At 36.3% G+C, this 19526-nt stretch overlaps 1 protein-coding gene across 1 annotated transcript in view; it reads left to right on the forward strand.

The window, feature by feature from the left end:
- Positions 1-19526, forward strand: part of LOC127456024 (protein unc-13 homolog C-like) — a 179410-nt gene that overhangs the window by 9887 nt on the left and 149997 nt on the right. Inside the window, exons 4-5 of the mRNA XM_051724298.1 lie at positions 2084-2162; positions 10163-10234. Coding sequence (XP_051580258.1) covers positions 2084-2162; positions 10163-10234 — 151 coding nt within the window. The remainder of the gene's footprint in view (positions 1-2083; positions 2163-10162; positions 10235-19526) is intronic.

A 19526-nucleotide genomic window follows, 5' to 3' on the forward strand; every position in this document is an offset into this window, starting at 1 on the left:
CATCGGAGCTCATCTAGCCATCTCTTAAAGTTGACCACATTTATATTCACATCAGCGATTCAGGTAATTATCTGGTTAAGACTTTATTCCGAAAAAAGTTAAAATGCTCCATAAAGGTTTAAATGCTCCATATAGTATTCATCTGTTCGGAATATTCCGGTTTAAGTGGTTTACGAGGTCTTTTTTAGGTTACAAACTGGTAATTACAAGGGTATTATGCTATAAATATGGTTTATGAGGACATTTCTAGTGTCCCCATAATTAAAATAGCTTAAAAAACATACTAAACGATGTTTTATTCAAAATGTAAAACTGCAGAAAGTTTTTTGTGAGGGTTAGGTTCAGGGGATAGAATCTATAGTTGGTATAGTATAAAAATCATTATGTCTATGGAGAGTCCTCATAATGTGTGTGTGTGTGTGTGTTTGATGGATGCGGTGTAGGGTCCACTGGTATTCGAGTGTAACTCAGCCACAGGAGCTCATCATCTTCTATTTATCACTGACACACAAACACTCGCTGATATTATTTTGCTCCGACCAACCACAGGCATAACAGTACGGATGTGCATGGAATGTTATTTTTGGGTTTCCGTGGGACCTGTTCTGGTGTTAATTGTTTGCAGTGGTATGTCTCCGGGTTAATGAATGTGGTGGGGATGAATTTAATTTTTCATAATGAGCTGCCAGAAATAAATAAATTCAGCATTGTTGGCATTTACTCTTATTAAAGGCCCCACTCTCATTAAGTGCTGCTGATGTCATTGTCTTCCCTCTAATAAAGCCAAATTGCATGAATGAAAGATAATTTTTTTACAAGAATATGTTATTCAAAACTTCATCAAAACTTTTAGATTGTATGTGAGGTGTGTGTGTGTGTGTGTGTGTGTGTGTGTGTGTGTGTGTGTGTGTGTGTGTGTTTGAGTGTGTGCTTAGAAAGGGATAGTTTGAGGCTATGAACTATTTTCCAGATCTTGGCTGTGTTTGGAATGGAATATATTGTATGCATGTTCAGCAGAATGCACTGTATACTGCCTACTATTTTTTCAAATAACATACAAAAAGTATGCAGTATGCAATGATAAGCATTTTAAACTGTAGTATGCTACACTGTTGTCAAAGTAATGATTATTGCGTTGCATGTTTAATTAAATGAGTGGCATCCAGTTATTATCTGGAAAATAACTACATTTATTTTACAATTTTTAATGCAAGTGTGTAAAAATAACTTTTGGCAGTCAAATCAAATATGTCAATAAGGAGATGTTAAAAACCAAAACAAATAAAAACATTTAGTTTAGCAAGTAGGTATCATCTGTAATAAATATATAAAAAATATATCAAATAAACATTTCGTGAAGGAGATTATAAAAATGTAAAACTTAAAAAAACATTTAATTTAGCCAATGGCATATAAATACAATCTTGAACATAAATCTTTATTTAACATTTGTAATATATATATATATTTTTTCATATGTTGTAAAATAAAAAAAAAAATAAAAAATTGTAATCTGATCAAATAAATCAGGAAGGAGATGTTAAAAAAAGAAAAGAAAAAGAAATTCAGTACCCAGCGCAGCGTGCTCCAGTTTATGGCACATTCTGTCAAGTGAACTAGGTCATCCGGGTTTTCCATGCTCACAGAAAATATGAATATTCTGTACTGTAAACATACAGAAAAAATAGTATGAGTAGTATGGTAGTAGGCCATTCCAAACAAAACCTTTGTCCCTATTCTTTCTATACCTCAGTATTGTTTTGCTTCCTGTGTATTTGTATGTTTAAATTTTGAAATAAATCATAGCCAGAGCTGTACTGGCCATAAACTGTCAAATTTTCAGCTTGAGACAATGAATCGCAAGAAAAAAAATTGTTTGTTGAGTCTAGCAAAGGAAGACACAGTCATTTCACAGGTATATGTTGTGTGAGACCATAGAAGAGAAATCCACACCCCCCTTTTGCCCGTCCCATGTTATTTGCCGGAGCTGTAAATCACTCAACTGCTTTTTAGCTGGGTAATATTTCATACCGTTCAGCATGATTATGGTATTAATAGACTTTAAATCTGCCTCTGTCCTCAGGGTTGGCAGTATACTTTATGGCATTGACAGCATGCCAGATTTACGCCGAAAGAGGACCATGCCTATTGTACGAGACCTGGTGAGTAATCACGCCCAGCCAACACAATAACCGTGCAAGATGGAGGCACGTGTTTATGTTTTGATGCTATTTTGAGAGTTTAAGTAGGTCACTTGCCTGGTGTTCAAATCATCTGTCTTGTCCTTAAATGTGTAGTACTCATATTCACCGATCAGTCACAACATTAAAACCACCTGCCTAATATTGTGTGGGTCCCCCTCGTGCTGCCAAAACAGCCCCAACCCGCATCTCAGTATAGCAATCTCAGAATGCTATTCTGTGATGCGGGTTGGCGCTGTTTTGGTGGCACGAGGGGGACCTACACAATATTAGGCAGGTAATTTTAATGTTGTGGCTAATCGGTGTACTTATAATGAAGTGCTATTTTATTTATGAAATTCTAGAGGCGAATGATTGATCCACAGTCTCTGTAGTATGTTGTATGCTTAAAGTCATATTTTTGTATTTGTTAAAATTTAAAAGGAATTGTTTTTTTACAATCTGTCTATATGTCTTTGTCTCCATTTCTTGTTGATTTGGAAGAGCAGATTTTCTTAACAGATTTTTATATTCAGTTTTGTGCAAATGTTCATCTTTGAAGGACAAATGTTGATGCTGTATCTGTCCATGTTTTTGCATGAAATTAAAACCAACCCTGTTTTGGTAAGTACGGGTCATCGTTCAGTTTTTTATTTTGTTTTTTTGGCGTGTTCTGTGGTCCGTTCCCACTTTTGGGCCCATAATTGTTATGGGTGATATTTTTCCGTGAGTTGTCAGATTTCTCTTCGAGCCGAAATGAACTGGTTTATTTCACTCAATTAATCAACACTAGAAGCATTAAAAACTTGAAATGTTGACAACTCTACCCAAAAATATATCTGAGGACTTCATTGACTTCTGATTTAACTGTGCCTTTTTAAATCATGTAAAAGTGACGTGCGGCAAAGAACCTTTTACACGTGTAGATGAAGTCAGTGCTGTACCGGGTTTGATCTGGTCTAGCCCATCATGCCTTTGTCCTTTGTTTCTTTCCCTTTTGGGCTGTTTGATTGCTTCAGGGCAGCGACAGTCGGTCAAGGGACCTGCCCAATCCTACAGCGGGGGGCTTTATCTCCAAATTTAGACCATAACGCTTGACATCCAAACTCAAGTGTACAATTCTATTGCCTGCAGCAACCTTCAGCAGTTTTAGTGCATGTTCACACTTACATAAACACTAAACGTTCATGTAGAGGTCAAATCTACCCTATGTTCCTATGCACCCCTGCTTTAAGGGGCCATTCGCCGCCCACTTGGTCTTTACCACCGTAAGATTGAGGATTGAGATGGTAAAGACTACTTCAGTATCGTCAGCTGTCATGCCTGCCAATGTAAACATGGCTAATTGTGGCTTTTTGACTTTTGATCGGCAATGTAGTGTCCCGTTCCCCCCATTAAGTCTTTCTCTCTCTATCTTTTTGTCCTGAACTGTTTCGGTCATGTTTTTAGCTGCCTTTAACATTTGCAATCTGGTCTTGTCTGTTTTGTAGCAGTTATGGCAACAGTACTTGCTGAAAGTAATATAGAGTACAAGTATACCAGGGCACCTTAGTATATTTACCAAACAAATGCATGAGTGAAATGTAAATGCATGTCAGAGGTGAGTTATTTAAGGATTGTGGCTTAGACAAGATGCATAACCTCTGCAGCTTTCACTCTGCTGTTTAGAAAAACACAAAATTCTGATTTTCTGCATGACAGCAGGTATGAAGGAAAAAGAAGTGTCAGTAGATAACAGTTTGCTTTCTATCACACTGTCTCATTTTGTGTTCTTTCTCCCTTTCGCTGCGTCTGGATATCTAGGCTTTGGTAAGTATCTCTGGTACTTACATTTGAATAATATTTTGTATTAATAATAATGAGAACAGAATTAGACATTTACATTTGAAAGTTCCTATAATGATGGTGTATGAGAACTTTTTAAAGACCCCATGAAATCAAAAGCAAAGTTTTGTGGCTTTATGCCAGGTCTGTAATATTTGAGCTTGGGGACCATCCTTCCAAGTTTGGGATCTCTATGATTTAAGGTCTCTGACGTCCAGTCTCTTTTAGGGTGAAGACAGAGTAATCAAAAACAGTACAAATACAGTAGCAAATACAATAGTTTAACACCTTTGGTACTTGTACCCCTAATGATGCATTCTAGAGCTTTGCCGATGAACATTTCTGAATTTCAAACACTAGATATAGGTATTGCAGCTAAAGAGTCATATTTGTCACCTGTTCTTTGTAAAAGTGTATTTTTAGACTCTTGAAAATTGAGATTTTTACTTTATTGTTTTTATGTGAATAAATAAACGTACATTTCTAGTTTCAGATCTTTGTTTTAGTTGGACAAGAAAAAACAGCTTCATACCATGTGACCCACATTTGATTTTTGACCATTGAAAATGAAAATGTAAAACTTTTTGGATGGAGCCACATTGAGAGCACTGTATCTCTAGGATTTAACCATATAGGGCCTTAAAAATAAAGACGCAAAAAGGAAAGTTTGTTCTGAACCAGAATTTAAAAAGATATTAAGATATGTTTGATACTTCTGGAGTTTAGAGGCACTTCAGCTTTGGAAAAAAACAACACAAAATATTATTTTCCCCACTTTTGGACCATTTGCACATAATGCTACAAGGGGTACTGAAGTCAACTGATTAGTAATTAGTAATATACATGCCTATCTATGTGTAAAACTTTTTTTTTTTTTTTTTATACTTGTAGTGCTCCAAAATCATAGGCGAAAATTGACATTTTAACCCCTCTCTACAAAATAATGGATCACTCAGAACAATATTTACTATAACATTTAAAGGGTTCATGACATAGTCTTTGTTTATAATTGCATTATCTTCCCTGAGATCCACTGCTAATGTTAGTAAAAAAAAATTTGTAGTTAGTTTATATGATCATTTTCCACCCTGTCTCCTGCCCTCTGTCTGAAACCCTCGGTTTTGGCCTAAACGCCTCCTTTATACTTCAATGTAAACACCCACTATTTTGATTGGCTAACATTGTGTAGCCCCTTAAATACAGCCATATTTGAAACTCAGTCAGAAGAGAATGAGCCAGCTCCATAACAAAATTCAGGGTTTACACATAACGCACACTGTAAGCACAACAGCGCCATTAACTATCAAACAGTAATGACATTTGAAATATTCATGAATTAAACTGTTTACTCACGGTTTTGCGATTGGGTTCAACAGTGTTTTAACTGCCCCATACTTCAATAACAGTTATTTTGCAAACCTTTAATTGTATTATGACTGGTTCACAAACAATCCACGCTGATATGAACCGAAAAAATATACAATCTACGCTCATATGAGCTGAAAAAACATAAAATGCACACTTGTATGAGCCGAAAAAACATACAATCCACGCTGATATGAGCCTAAAAAAGTTACAATCCACGCTGATATGAGGCAGAAAAACATACTATCCACACTGATATGAGCTGAAAAAACACAATCCACAAAGCACAATGAAGACACACACACACATACAGTATCATCGTGCACTGAAGCTGGGAATGCATCAAATCGGTCAAAGACATCCATCTAGTGCATGTTTACATACACCAACAATTAAAAAGAGAGCAGATGGGCAAAAGAACAGTTTGTGGAGCAGTTTGTGCAATAGGCAGAGCAGCTGAATGAAAGAGAATGGGGTCTCCTCTTCAGAGCTGTAACTTGACAACTCGTCTTTTAAAAAAGTGACGCAAGATACATCAATACGGTCAAAGACATCTCTGTAGTGCAGGGGTCGGAAACCTTTTTGACATGGAGCGCCATTTTTTATTTTCCTGGTCAATGGCTGTGCCAATGACAACCCCCCCCCCCCCCACCCCCTCATCATGCAAATGTATGCGATTTTCCGAAGTGTAAGTCCATTTGTGAAAAATGTTCTATTTTGCATTTTTCTAATTTAATTGTTTATTTTTCATTACAAATGATATTATCAGCATAACAGTTTGTGAATTTTTTTTTGCAAAACCTGATGATTATGATTATTTTCATGATCCTGCAAGTGCTTTAATGAAAGAAATCCTGTCCTTTTTTAAAAAATGAGTTAACAACACATATTTTTAGTTAATGTCACAAATTTGCTCATTTGATTACTGATCACGAAATTGTGTGGAATCTTAAATATTTCTTATATTATGTCATTGTAATTATGTAATCACTTGCACGCAAGCAACAGCGAGAGAGGAGCAGTCTATTTTATTTATAATAAGTTTTTCGCCCCAGCATTCCAATCTACGTCTTGATGTAATCCTTCCTCATGATCATGCAGCGTGTTTTCATCAGCTGAATTGGAGACTTAACACTATTAAAGTGTGATGAAACTCTCGCTGCATGTGCAAGACATTCAGGCATCACAAGCCGATCAACTATTTAGCCCTTTTCGTTGAATCGCACCTGCAAAATCCTAAAAATTTATTTCCAGGTTTAATTTATATTTTGAATAGACTTGAAAAGATTTTTGAACCCCACGAAGTGGGTTTATGTTTTCTCTTTTAATCTTTTAATGTAATTTTGAGTGTGACCATGGCTTAAGGAGGGTGTACTTGCATGCTGGGTTGGAAATCTCAAGGATTAATAGTGATGTTTTCCTTATTACATCACGTGTTGTTCTGAAAGCAAAAATAAACAAATGAAACATGGAATGTAGGCTGTCATCCACGCAGACTGACCGAAGCAAAGTAGGCGAGTTTACTCGCGCAATTAACCGAAAGTGAAATGCTGCTGGCTCGTGATGCGCGAATGGCTTGCACACGCTGCACGAGTCTATTGGGTATACTGCAGTCTCGTCACATTTTAACTTTTTGTTTAGCCTCCCATTTAGCTCATGAAAACACGCTGCGTGATCATGAGGAAGGATTACATCAATATGTAGATTGGAATGCAGGTGCATAATTTTTATAAATAAAATAGTCTACCCCTCTCTCGCCATTGCTAACCCATCCTTTGGTTGCTGACCCCTTCTCTAGTGTATGTTTATATACAAACATAATTCAAAATAGTCCAGATGGGTCCCCTTTGGTGTTCAGGAATAGTTAGGCCACACTAGGCCTGTTTGTCCTGCTCTTTCTCAGTGTACAAACTGAGTCCCAGTGGGCGGGGCCAAGGATGCAATGATGTAAAGTAGGTGTTGATGTTGTTGCTCTAGAGGCGGTCATGATTTATTGGGCCCCAGAATGATGTAGGGAAGTCGCAGAAGTAGAGAATGAGGCGTTTTTGCAGCTGAGTTCTAAAATGTACAGTATGTTTTGTTACGTCCACTAGGGGTAGGACGCAACAAGGAAATTAAAATGACTCCTGCACACTCGTCAAACCAAACACGACAGAACAATAAACTGTAAAATTCAACAATAATTTTATTGTTGTAAACAAGTATCATTAACAGCAGCAGGATTAATGACTTTAGGTGACCCCTGGCCCAAAATATTTAACAAAAGTAATCTAAATGTATAAAAATTAAAAATACAACAATGCTTACTTAACTATTCCAACTAAAACAGGAACAAACCATATTCAAACAAAAAAGGGCAGGCCACCCCTACACCTGTCTGCTTTAAAGACAAATATCTAGTCAAAGCTTCAAATGTTAGGTCACACACTACACATTAAGTATTGCGCCTAAACAACACATGAGCAAAGTTTGATTTGGCGGCTAGCGAGAACTCGAGAACAGCACAACCATCCCGGAGTCGTGACAGCTCATCTCTGAAGCATTGCAAAAGGATCTTATTAGGCACACCATCAGAGACAGCCAGTCACCTTCGCACAGGTGATGCAATTTGCCAATCAGCTACACCTGGAAATGAGCACACAGCAAAAATGTACCACACCCACACACAGACAGAAAGTGAAAGAGAGCAAAACACAGCAGCAGACCGTTAAAACTAGTACAGGATGTAACAGTTTTTATATAATGGCCTCTTATATGTCAGAATATCAAGGAAAATGTTATTCCTCATGACATGACCCCTTTAATATTTTGGCTTTCATCATCATTTTTATTTAGTTTTCTTCAGAAAAAGGATCAACAAAACCCTTTGGGTTCTAGTCAATTCAAGTCATTTTTATTTGTATAGCGCCTTTCACAACACACATCATTTAAAAGCAGCTTTACAGAAGATCAGGCATTAACAGAAGAAAAAACTGTAATATCTATAATGTAATAGTCATCATTGTGTAGTTTGATAAAATGTGATTGTGAATTGTGTTTAAAAATAAGTAATTAAATAATTATTGTATTTAGAAACCCCAGTGAGCAAGCCGAAGGCGACTGTGGCAAGGAACACAAAACACCATAAGATGTTGGTTAATAGAGAAAAATAACCTTGGGAGAAACCAGGCTCACTGTGGGAGCCAGTTCCCCTCTGTCTAAACATCATGAATATAATGCCAATATTACTTATGTATAGTGCATGGTTTATGGCATATAGTCATGGTTTTAAATTATTAAACTAAGTGTTAAGGGCCAGTGTTTAAAACAAAGATTTTGTAAGAACTGTAAGATTAATGACTAATGTCTTTGAAGTTCATCCTAGATTAACTGCAGAAGTTCACATAGATGCATTGTCCTTGTTAGTTGGCTGATGAAGTGTTTTGTTGGCAATTAATTGATAGTCTATGTATTCCATTTCAAGAGTGTAGTCCATCATTAGACCGAGGTGATGCAGGCAGAGATCAGTTAGGTGCATTGCAGTTCAACCTGGCCGGTAATTTTGGTGAGGTCTATACTAAGTCCAAGGTTCAGGCAAGGGCATATGATGTATCCCATGTCTTATGGTTGGAGTTGACATCAGTTCATCCTCTGAAGTCCATCGTAATAGACTGAAGTGATGTTTGGCTGGCACCGGCTGCTATTAGTCATCATCACACAGCGACACGTAGCAGGAATGGAGCTGGATCCAGCCGGTTCTGGTGACCTCGGGATAGAAGTCCTGAGGTTGAGCGAGGAGTTAATAATATTAAGAAGAGATTCTTAGATTGCAGGGAATACCTCTTTCTGGGTTTTTTACCGCCACAGTAACATAAGAATGCACATTAAGCATTTCAAATGGACCGTGCTTTGTCAATGCGTTGGCCGAGCACTCGAATCTGCACACGCCTACTTGCGGAAAGTGTGTTTCAAAGGTGTGGTAAAGAACCATTAAATAACTTTTTTATAAAGGAGTTTATAAAGGAGTTTTCAAGTGAGACCATAAAGAATAGATTTCATGAAATCAATTCCTCCTTAAGAATCAAAGAGTGGGAACACAATAAATCATCTGATTTTGATTGCAAAAAATCATTAGCTTTGCTTATTAGTAGTGTTTGCTTAGGCAAGCATCGCTATTATTATTGCTCATATTTAGGGTTAGGGGCTTGCAACCACTTAGCAATTCCCTAGTAACCACTCAGAATGCCCTAGAAACTGCATAGTAATGTTCTGACAACCACCTACAACACCCTAGCATCATGGCAGTTAGTTTTGCATGGGTGAGCACCACTTACATTTTCTTAAAAAATCTAGTTTGATATAAAAATTAAAACTCTGTCATAAATATGCATGATGTTTTTAAGCGCTCGTGACAGTTGTCAGTTTTCTAAGACTCTGTAATAGAAAGTAGTAGTCTCTCTGTCACTTGTTATTGGAAAAGTAATTTCTGTCTAGTGATATCTCTCAGAATCACTCTACACCTAATCAAATAAAACTGTATTACCTATAATAGAATACATTCAACATTTTCATGGAGTTCTTCCATTCAAACTGAAATGAGAAGGTTTTTAAGAGACATGTACTGAATGGAAAAAGGTAATTGTTTAAAAATAAGGTTACTCAATGTAAGAATGGTTTAACCGTTCCATCGTTGTGCCTTATGTTAGCGTTCCATTTAAAACTACAGATTATTCAGTTTGTGAGTTTTGGGTTTGTAATTATCTCCCTCTCTCTGTCTGTCTCTTTTTCACGCAGTTTTCTTTTTATCATTTCAGACTTTGGCTGCTCGAAAGGCAGGCATTGCATTTGGCCTCGTGAACAGATCGACTCTAAACAACGAGGAGCTGGTGAGTTTTCAACACAGATGTACTGTATATACACACACAGCGGTTAGACCATATAGACTAATGCATAAATCACTCTGTAAGCAGCCAGTCAGAGTCTAATGGAGAGCAATCATGTGGCACTAATGTAATGCTCCATGCATAAAGACACAGCTAATACACACACTCACACACACTCACACACACACACACACACACATGCAAACACACATCTTTGGCAAAGACCCAGAGGCCAGTACAAACAAATCAAAACTGACTATTTATGAGATCTAATGATATTCTCAAGTATAACTATAATGTGAAATGTGGAGTTTTATTAAATGCTTCCTGTTTGTTGCTATGACCTGACTGCTAAAGAAAAGGTGATCACAATATCCATTGTGTATCTAGAATATAAAATGACTGCTTCAAATTTCCATCTGTTCCTCACCCCAAGCTATCGTATGGCTTCTGAAGATTTAGTGCATACATATAGCGTACAAGTCATATGGCTACTTTCATGAAGCATTTATGGTGCTTTTTTGGTGTTTTTTTGTTCTCTTTTGAGCTTGACATCTGCTTTAATAGTAGTAACTTGAGTGGCTGGACAGAAAGCACCATGTGACAGTCACCGAATCAATGCTAATATGCTAGCCCTTGCTAAAACAGTCCTTGCTAACATGTTAGCCCTTGCTTAAATCAATTCTCCATCCAGTATTTAGTTCAACAGACATATTAACTGACAATTTATCTGTTATCATGTGTTTAAGTGTGTTTAAGAGTGTGTCAGGGTCATTCACAGACAAGAGATTGTGGTTGAATCTGTGTTTAAAAGTGCATTTATAGGTTTGTCTGATGTGCTGATTTGCCTTATTTGGGTGTTGATCAATGATTCTAGTTTTAATTTTACACTGGTACTTTAGTTCCACAGAGAGGCCAAAACCCTGAGATAGAGAAGAAAGTCTTAATCAATGAAAGAATAATTACTCTTCTTTTTTTCTGATCCCCGTTCCCTCCCATTAATTGATTGCTATCCGCTGAATAAACAGGACGCTGGAATGAACAGAGGTGATGTGATGTTTAGCTTTCTGTTTAGATATCTGACTGTGAGATGCCATAATTTTGATGAATTTTTGGTTGATTTTGGTTGTAACAAAATATATGCATTTAAAATGTCATGTTTCCTTCTGTCTTCTGCTGACAAAAAAAACTTTTTTAGCATTACTGTGACCAAATGGCGAGGATGTGTTGTAATTCATATGTAATTGATGCTGCCAATTAGTGTAGTTGGAAATATCGTAATTTTGAGTTACGTGCACACGAATGAGCGAAATAAGTCATATTTACAGGTCGGAAACTTGCGATTCTCAATGATACCTGACTTGATGAGTTGTTCTGCTGGAAGGCAACTTTGCACTAGATGATAGTGAAACATTTTAGAAGTTTTTGAATGTTCAGTGATGCTTTTTAATAATATTAAGGTGTTGTGAATGATGGAGACCCTTACAAAAAATTGTAAATTATCCGCAAACTTGCCGCAAATTTGCAGCAAAGTTTCTACTCGTTATTTTCAAATGCAAATGAGCTTTTGATTTGCTACAAATGTTTGCCAGACGTTTGCAGCTCTTCGCCGGTAGTGGTGAACCATTGGTAAACCTTTGGCAACAATGGACAGTTTGCCGCAAGTTTGCCACAAAGCTCTTTTGACTGTGAAAATTATCAGTGGCGAATTTGCGGCAAGTTTTCGGCAAATTTGCTATGAACTCTCGATCTTCGTAAGGGGATAATAGTCAACTTCCCTTGCGAAAATCGAGAGTTCATGGCAAATTTGCTGCAAACTTGTCGCAAATTCGCCACTGAGAACCGTTCATAAATGTAAACTCTCCAATCACTTGTTTAGATGTACCTGATTCAAAAGAACATTGTATGGTTATCAGAGGCTATAAGAGAAGTGATGGTGGTCAGATACAGAGAATGGAGGCTGTAGCTGGCCTGCAGATTTCTAAGTAGGCCGAACAGATGTCTGTGGGTTTTTAACGGCATTAAATATGTCAGCGAGAGAAAAAAAAAGGAGGGGACAGAGAGAGAATTAAACAAAAAGAGAGAGGTTAAGGGAGAATTTGTAAGAGAGGAAGAATCCCTCTGAGGAAAGAATGCCGAAAGCAGCTCATGCGTCCATATGCTTAAGAAGACATAAGAAAACAGGGACAGAAGCGGTTATATCACTAGAAAACTCATGAAAGCCTCCTGCTAAAGGCAGTGCCTCTTTGCAAGCTTCATTACACTGACTGATTCACAAAAAATCTGTGCTGAAATGTGCTGCTCAAATTGTTAAGATCAGACTAAAATTATCAAGGGATCTTGTTAAAAATAGACTTCAACCGCTCGTTCGTAACATTGGACTTATTCAAAAGGATATGCAGAGTTGTAGGTGCTACACACAGCCAGAAACAGCACAAAGTTTGACTGTAGTGTTTAGGAATAAAAGCATTTCTCATAGTACAACCTCACTATTAATGGACAGGCCAAGTTTCGGAACACCCAATAGGTGTAAACAAACTTATTTATCTCAAAAGAGCAACTCTGCTTAAAAATGTTATAATCTGTGCAGTTCTGGAAGTTTATTTGTGTTTATTAGTTGAGAAACAGATGATCTGTACTGGTGTAGACAGCAGCTGTCTCCAGGCACAATGATTATGTCACTGGCATCACAGTGTTCCCAGCACCTGCTGTGGATCAGAGAGGAAGTTCTGCCTCACGAAGTCACCGCTGTGACTTCCAGCACAGAAACAGAGCTGAACCAAAGATGTCACCACAGTGGTTCTGGAAGCTGAGAGCTCCAGGTGTAGAGGCCTCATTCCAGACATTTAATTGGTTGCTTGTTTTTCCAAAACACAGGCAAGAGAGAGCAGTGGCATCCCAAATCCTATCACGGTAATAATTCTGTATCTCAATAACAGTATTTTACAATATAGTTATTTTTTTGCTGGAAATGCAACCAAAAATGGCTTTTATATATTAAATTGCCATATGATAATGCCTATTTTTGGATAATCCAGTGAATTAAATACTTTAGCAATGTAAAGCCATTCATCTCATTTGCTTATTTCCATGTATTATTTGAAATTTTATGGACCACTCGACACAGAACAGAATTTTTGGCTCTCATAGAATTCCTTTCGACAAAACTAGATTTGTCTAGAGAATACACCAGAGCACACGACAAATAATAATAATAATAATAATAATAATAATAATGTTTTCATACATATATATATATATCCTGAAAACAAGATACATTTACATGAAACAAATCTGAAAAATAATAAAACTGGGTTGCAATGAGTTTTTTTGTCTTACCCTCTAATTTTTTTAATCACAATCATAATCATTTTATTTATTAATATTTTTGCCTTGTTTTCCAGTAAAAAATATCTAAATATTCTTAAAACAATATTTATTTACTTCAGAAGCAAAATGGCATAATATATTAAGTCTTGTTTTCAGAGAAATCTGACTAAATTTAGTCAATTTTATGCTTAAAAAAAAAAAAAAAATCTGCCAATGGGGTAAGAAAAATACACTTGTTTTCCCTTTGAATTAAATAGTTCTATTTCTTCTTTTAAGCATAAACCTCACTAAATTTATTTGAAAACAAGACAAACTATCTTATGCTATTCTACTTGTCTAGTAAATGTATTTGTTTTAAGAATGTTTATATAGTTTTACTAGAAAACAAGACAAATATACAAATAAAATACTTTTTGGCAGTACATTTTACTGAGGTTTCTGCTTAAAACTAAAAAAAAAAAAAAAAAAAAAAAAACTATTTGCCAGTTGATTAAAAAAATAAATACAATTCAAGATCAGTGTATTGTCTTTGTAAACAAGTATTATTATCTTGCTTCCCAAGTAGATTTAGCTTTACACCACAAAAAACATCCTTTGTCTTGCTTTCAGTAAAAATATCTAAACATCCTTAAAACAAGATACGGTACATTTACTTGATAAGCAAAATGGCATAAGATATTCAATCTACTTTTCAGAGAGATCTAACATATTTTAGTGAGATTTATGCTTAGAAAAATGAGGAAAAAATATTTGCTAATGCCAAGCATAAACCTCACAAAATTTTGTTTGATTTCTCGGAAAATAAGACTCTGGGCTCTGTTATCGTGAGTGCACAAAGCGCAGTGCTACACACTACGACCGTATGAAAAGTCTTATCCAATTTTGAGAGAGCTAATTCTAAGTGCAATTTTCATGACAGTGCAAAGCGCAAGCGGGCATGGGTGGGAGTGTTTGCTCTACTGTTTGTGCTACTGTGTCTTAACTCCAAATTCAGTTCCTGCATTTGCAGTTTGGAGATTCCGCCAGCAGGTGGTAATAAAGTTAATGTCCAAATTCTGAAAGTACAGAACATCAAATTAAGTCCCTTCAATCATTGTTGAATCCGTTTGTTAAAACCAAAAAATATAAGATTCGTGTTAAACTTTCTAGAGGTCATAGTGTATTTTATTATTATTATTATTATTATTATTATTATTATTATTATTTTTACTGTTATGTTTATATGTATTATTATTCTTGTATATTTACAATTGTATTTATGATTTAATTTTGACTAGTAATTTACCCCCCTGCAGTCATAGAGTGATTTTTAAGTCACTGCAAAAGAGGCTGATGGAAGAAGTTGGAGAGAGTAAAATGAAATATTTCCATTTCATTTGAAGTGTAATTTTTTGGTTTAATTTTTTCAATAAATTAATTTAATTTTCAAAATCAAAATGGACCGGGAGAAGTGAAGTGCACACTGATACAATGTTAATACCAACCATGACTTATGTGTCAGTAGATGAAAATGATTAAAAATAATTACTTAATTTAACAGAGCATACATCCAAATTCTGACGAGAATCACATTTTCCATGCGTATAAAAGGAGCGTGTAACTGTCATAGAAATATGCCTGACATTCGTCAAGGACACAGTTAATCCACAAAAGAAAGTAATTTTCAATTCTTCTAATTCATTGCATACAGTCCATTTACACTACCGACTTCTTATTAATGTGCTGTCTTTGTTTAAATGATTGGTGCTTGAGGGAATGGACTAGATAATAGGACGCAGATGGTGGAATAACCGGAGAAGAATCTCAGAATTAAATTGCTCTTGGTCCAAACTTTTTTGCGCATTGCGCATTGCGCGTGCGATTTCGCCAATCCCACTTGCGCCTAGACTTAGCGCATGCTTGCACAAAAATACCAAAACTTCATGGCCATGCCCATTGACTTTGTGCTTAAGACTTTAGGCATTGCCCTGTGCTTTATGCTTGTGCTCTTAAAATAGGGACCTTTATATCTTATGTTATTTTGCTTATCAAGTACCTTGTTTTAAGTATGTTTAGATATTACTACTAAATGGAAAACAAGACAAAATTACTGAGTAAGAATATATGTTTTGCAGTGTTTAGATATTTTTACTGGAATGTATTGTACTGGAATGCCCTCTGTGTTTTTACATTCCATCAAGTTTTTTTTTTTTACGTTGCCCGCTGCATGTATAAACAATATATATCCGAATACTCAGGGAAAAGAAAGACAAATTGAGATATTTTAAGACACAGAGAAAGAGAGCTGCTCTTGTATGTCTGTGCTGTCAGTTAAATATGCTGAAGACCCTTATATGTGCTAAAGGCCTGGTTTTATGAAGTCTCTAGTGTGAGGAGTGTGTGTTTAGCGGCTGTGTGTTTGACAGATGGTTTAATTTTTCCCTTCCTCAATTCTACCGAAGATTGTTACAGTGCTGACCATTTTGTTTGGCTTGAGTGATTACGAATATTCCCTCTCTCTCCGGCTCACAGCCCAGTGTTTAATTCAGAGGATAACTCATGTGGGTGCTCTGAAGTCGCTGGATTAACTTGGAAAGTCCTTTTCAGTTTTTTCTTGCTGTTAATCCTTCTCATTTGAGTAACGTGGTAGTCGTCAGTGTGAAATCGGCCATCAGGAGTTGTAAAATGTGGCATGAATGCATTTCTATTCAGTGCATTCTGATTTTGATATGACAAACTTATTTAACTCTTAATTCATATTTATGAGACACAGCCCATAATGTTGGTCATAACATAAGTCATTGTGTAGAGACAATTTTGCCTCGTAGATTAGAATGTACTGTAAAGGTACATTTCTGTGGGAATAATTCACATCTCTAAACATCAACAATGCCAATATCGATGGATTCTATGATAGCTAAATACCAGAAGAACTAACGATAAGAGTGAAATGGGGGAAAGTCTGTCAAATATGCTGTTTCTGGCTGTGTCTAGCACCTATCGCTGTGCATATCCTTTTGAAGAATCCCAACGTTAGAAACAACTGGCTTAAGTGTATTTCCCTCATCATTTCAACCTTATCTTTAAAGTTTGGGCAGGATATTTCAGTGCAGTTTGTTTTGTTTGGGCAGTGACAAACTATATTGGACCCAAAAGTAATGAAAAACAAAATTATGCTGTAAAACAGTTTGACTAACATTATAAGTGGACCTAAGCAGGAATTATTATTATTTTTTTTTAAAAGGCACATTTAGAATATGGCTCATTTAAGTTTTTCATATAGCTAAGACAACTGTCATTAATCATTAAGTGTAGTTGCATTCAGGCGCTATCAGCTTATTTTACATTTGACGCGGCCACTTTATTTTTCACTTTATGTTTTTGCTGTTTTGTATGTACATTTCTCCTCAGAGATCTGTTAAGTTGGCTCATCCTTTTATCTATTTTAGGGATTCTTTGCTAATTAGCTATTTTCACTCTGCAGTACTTTGTTTGGATGTGGCTGAAGTTCTCGGCAGCTCTTAACGTAATGACTATGTGGGTGGAGAGCAGAGCACTCGTCTCAGCAAACGTGCACCATTAGAAACGAGAAAAGCGCATCACCAGCCCACCTCTCCCTCCCATTCATTAGGCCTCTGTTCTGAAACCCTAGTGAGCTGCCTACATAGGCAGCATTTTGAGGCATCATTCCAATGTGAAGGCTGTTGCAAAAGCTAGCTGCATAATTATGCTGCTTTATAAGATTACATGGTTAGATATTTGAATAAACTGAAGTGGGATCCGAACCATACAGAATCTAGACACCAGAATATCATAGAGACTTGGTTGTGGAGCCTTTTGAGAAACCACCCTAGAAACTACCTAGCATCCACCTATAACACTCTATAAATGCAACCAATAAATGCTCTTAGGAACTGCATCTCAACCATCCAAAACACCCTTGAATCTTTTCGAGTTTGGCATAGGCAAGCACCTCTATTGCCATGTTTTGTTCTTGAAATTTACTCTGTATACTCAACATTCAACCAGCCTGATCTCATGAAAATTATGTAACTTGGCGACATTTTTGCACAATATTACATTAAATGGTTCCTTACACGTATCACGGTAGTGCCGAGGTGAAATGTCCACTGTGTGGTGCTACAAGCGAGTTCAATTTTCTTCTAAACAGACGGTTTTTAAGGTTAATGCTTTATCCATTTTTAAATCATCAAAACCTATCTTCCTACCCTAAATCTTAAACTTAAACCTTACCAATTGTGTTATAAAAAAGCAAATTAAAAATACATTAAAAAAAAAGAAATAAAAAAGAAAAAAACACGCAATTGCTGAAGCAACCACATAATTTTGTGGTGCTTCTACATTGTCACTTTCGGCTCTCGTATGGACTTGCATGCTCTTTAGGATTCGCACCCCAGTCCTTTGCTTTGCAAGTCCAACACACAATCGGTTGAGCTACCCAATTTGATCACGCTTGAACAAGCTTATAAAAGTACACTATATGGCCATAAGTTTGTGGACACCATATGTGCTTGATGAGCATCAATTTCCCCCTTTGCTGTAATAACAGCTTCCACTCTTTTGGGAAGGCTTTCCACTATACTGTATGTAGTAACATGGCTGCAGGGATTTGCTCTCATTCAGACACGAGGCTGTCAGTGAGGTCAGGAACTGATGTTGGTCGATGGGGCCTGACTTACAGTCAGCTATAAGCGCTATAATAAAAGTGTTTTGATGTTGTAAAACAGCATTGTGTGAGGAACAGGGTGAAATGTGTTTATGAACTGATAATCTGCCGTTTTGCTCCTGATTTGTGTGAAAGGAAATAAAGTAATTTGACCACGTTTACATGTACCCACATAATGCACTTATAATACGATTAAGGCAATACTGTGATTAAACTGAAGCTCATTTAAACAGAATACTGTGATTATTTTATTGCGATTATGCTAATAATCAGAGTAATGATAATCACGGTAAGACAAGTGGAGTACTCCTATTTTAATCGCTTTATACAGACATGCAAATGCTTTAATCGCATTTCTTCCGCTCTGACCAAAGTGCGCTTGTGCCAGTGATGCGGTTGCATGATGTTAAGCTCAAGCACAGGTTCTTAAAAATCGGATAAAAAGAGAAAAGAAGCTGCACTTACTTCTTGGCTTCATGTTAAACGGTAGTTCCTTGCACCATTTTCTAACAATGGTGCTCCCTTGCTACAGAATCTACAGCCCCATGGCCAAAATAAAACATAATTTCCCGAGTTGTGAATGTCCATTTGCAGTCTGAATTGAATGATGGTGAGTTTAAAAAGACCATACTGTATACTGTAATATAATGGCAAAGAAACACATATTTCTATTGAGTTTGTCCTCGTGGGTAGAACACAACAACATCCAGCGCACCCAGGGTGGTCCGATTCTCAAACAAAATACTCTTATGAATCTATTGTTTTCTTTTTAGAGAATCAAAACAGGGCATCCAGTGTAGTCAAAAATGACTCTACTGAGCTGGTTCTTTTAATCAATCGTTCACTCATGAACTGGCAAATTTTCCTTATGCCAAGCTGTAGTTAAAGGCACATATTTGCAACAAATCTTTTTTTTAATAAATTATATATATATATATATATATATATATATATATATATATATATATATATATATATATATATAAAAGCCACAATTTTGGAATAATTTACTGATTTTGCTCTTATGGAAAGAAATTGGTACTTTAATTCACCAAAGTGGCATTCAACTGATCACAATGTATAGTCAGGACATTACTGATATAAAATGTCCTCATGTTATTAATGTCCTGACTATACATTGTTTTATATATAACCATGTTTGGTTTTGTTCACAACAGTATGCATAGGCCTACAATGAACAAGTGTTACAAGGCTGCAAACACTCATTTTTCTTCTGCAACCTCCATTGATTTGGGAAGACAACAACAGTGCATCTTGCTACACCTACCACACTCCCCT

Source organism: Myxocyprinus asiaticus, chromosome 18, assembly GCF_019703515.2.
Source record: "Myxocyprinus asiaticus isolate MX2 ecotype Aquarium Trade chromosome 18, UBuf_Myxa_2, whole genome shotgun sequence".
In the NCBI taxonomy this organism is placed as follows: Eukaryota; Metazoa; Chordata; class Actinopteri; order Cypriniformes; family Catostomidae; genus Myxocyprinus; species Myxocyprinus asiaticus.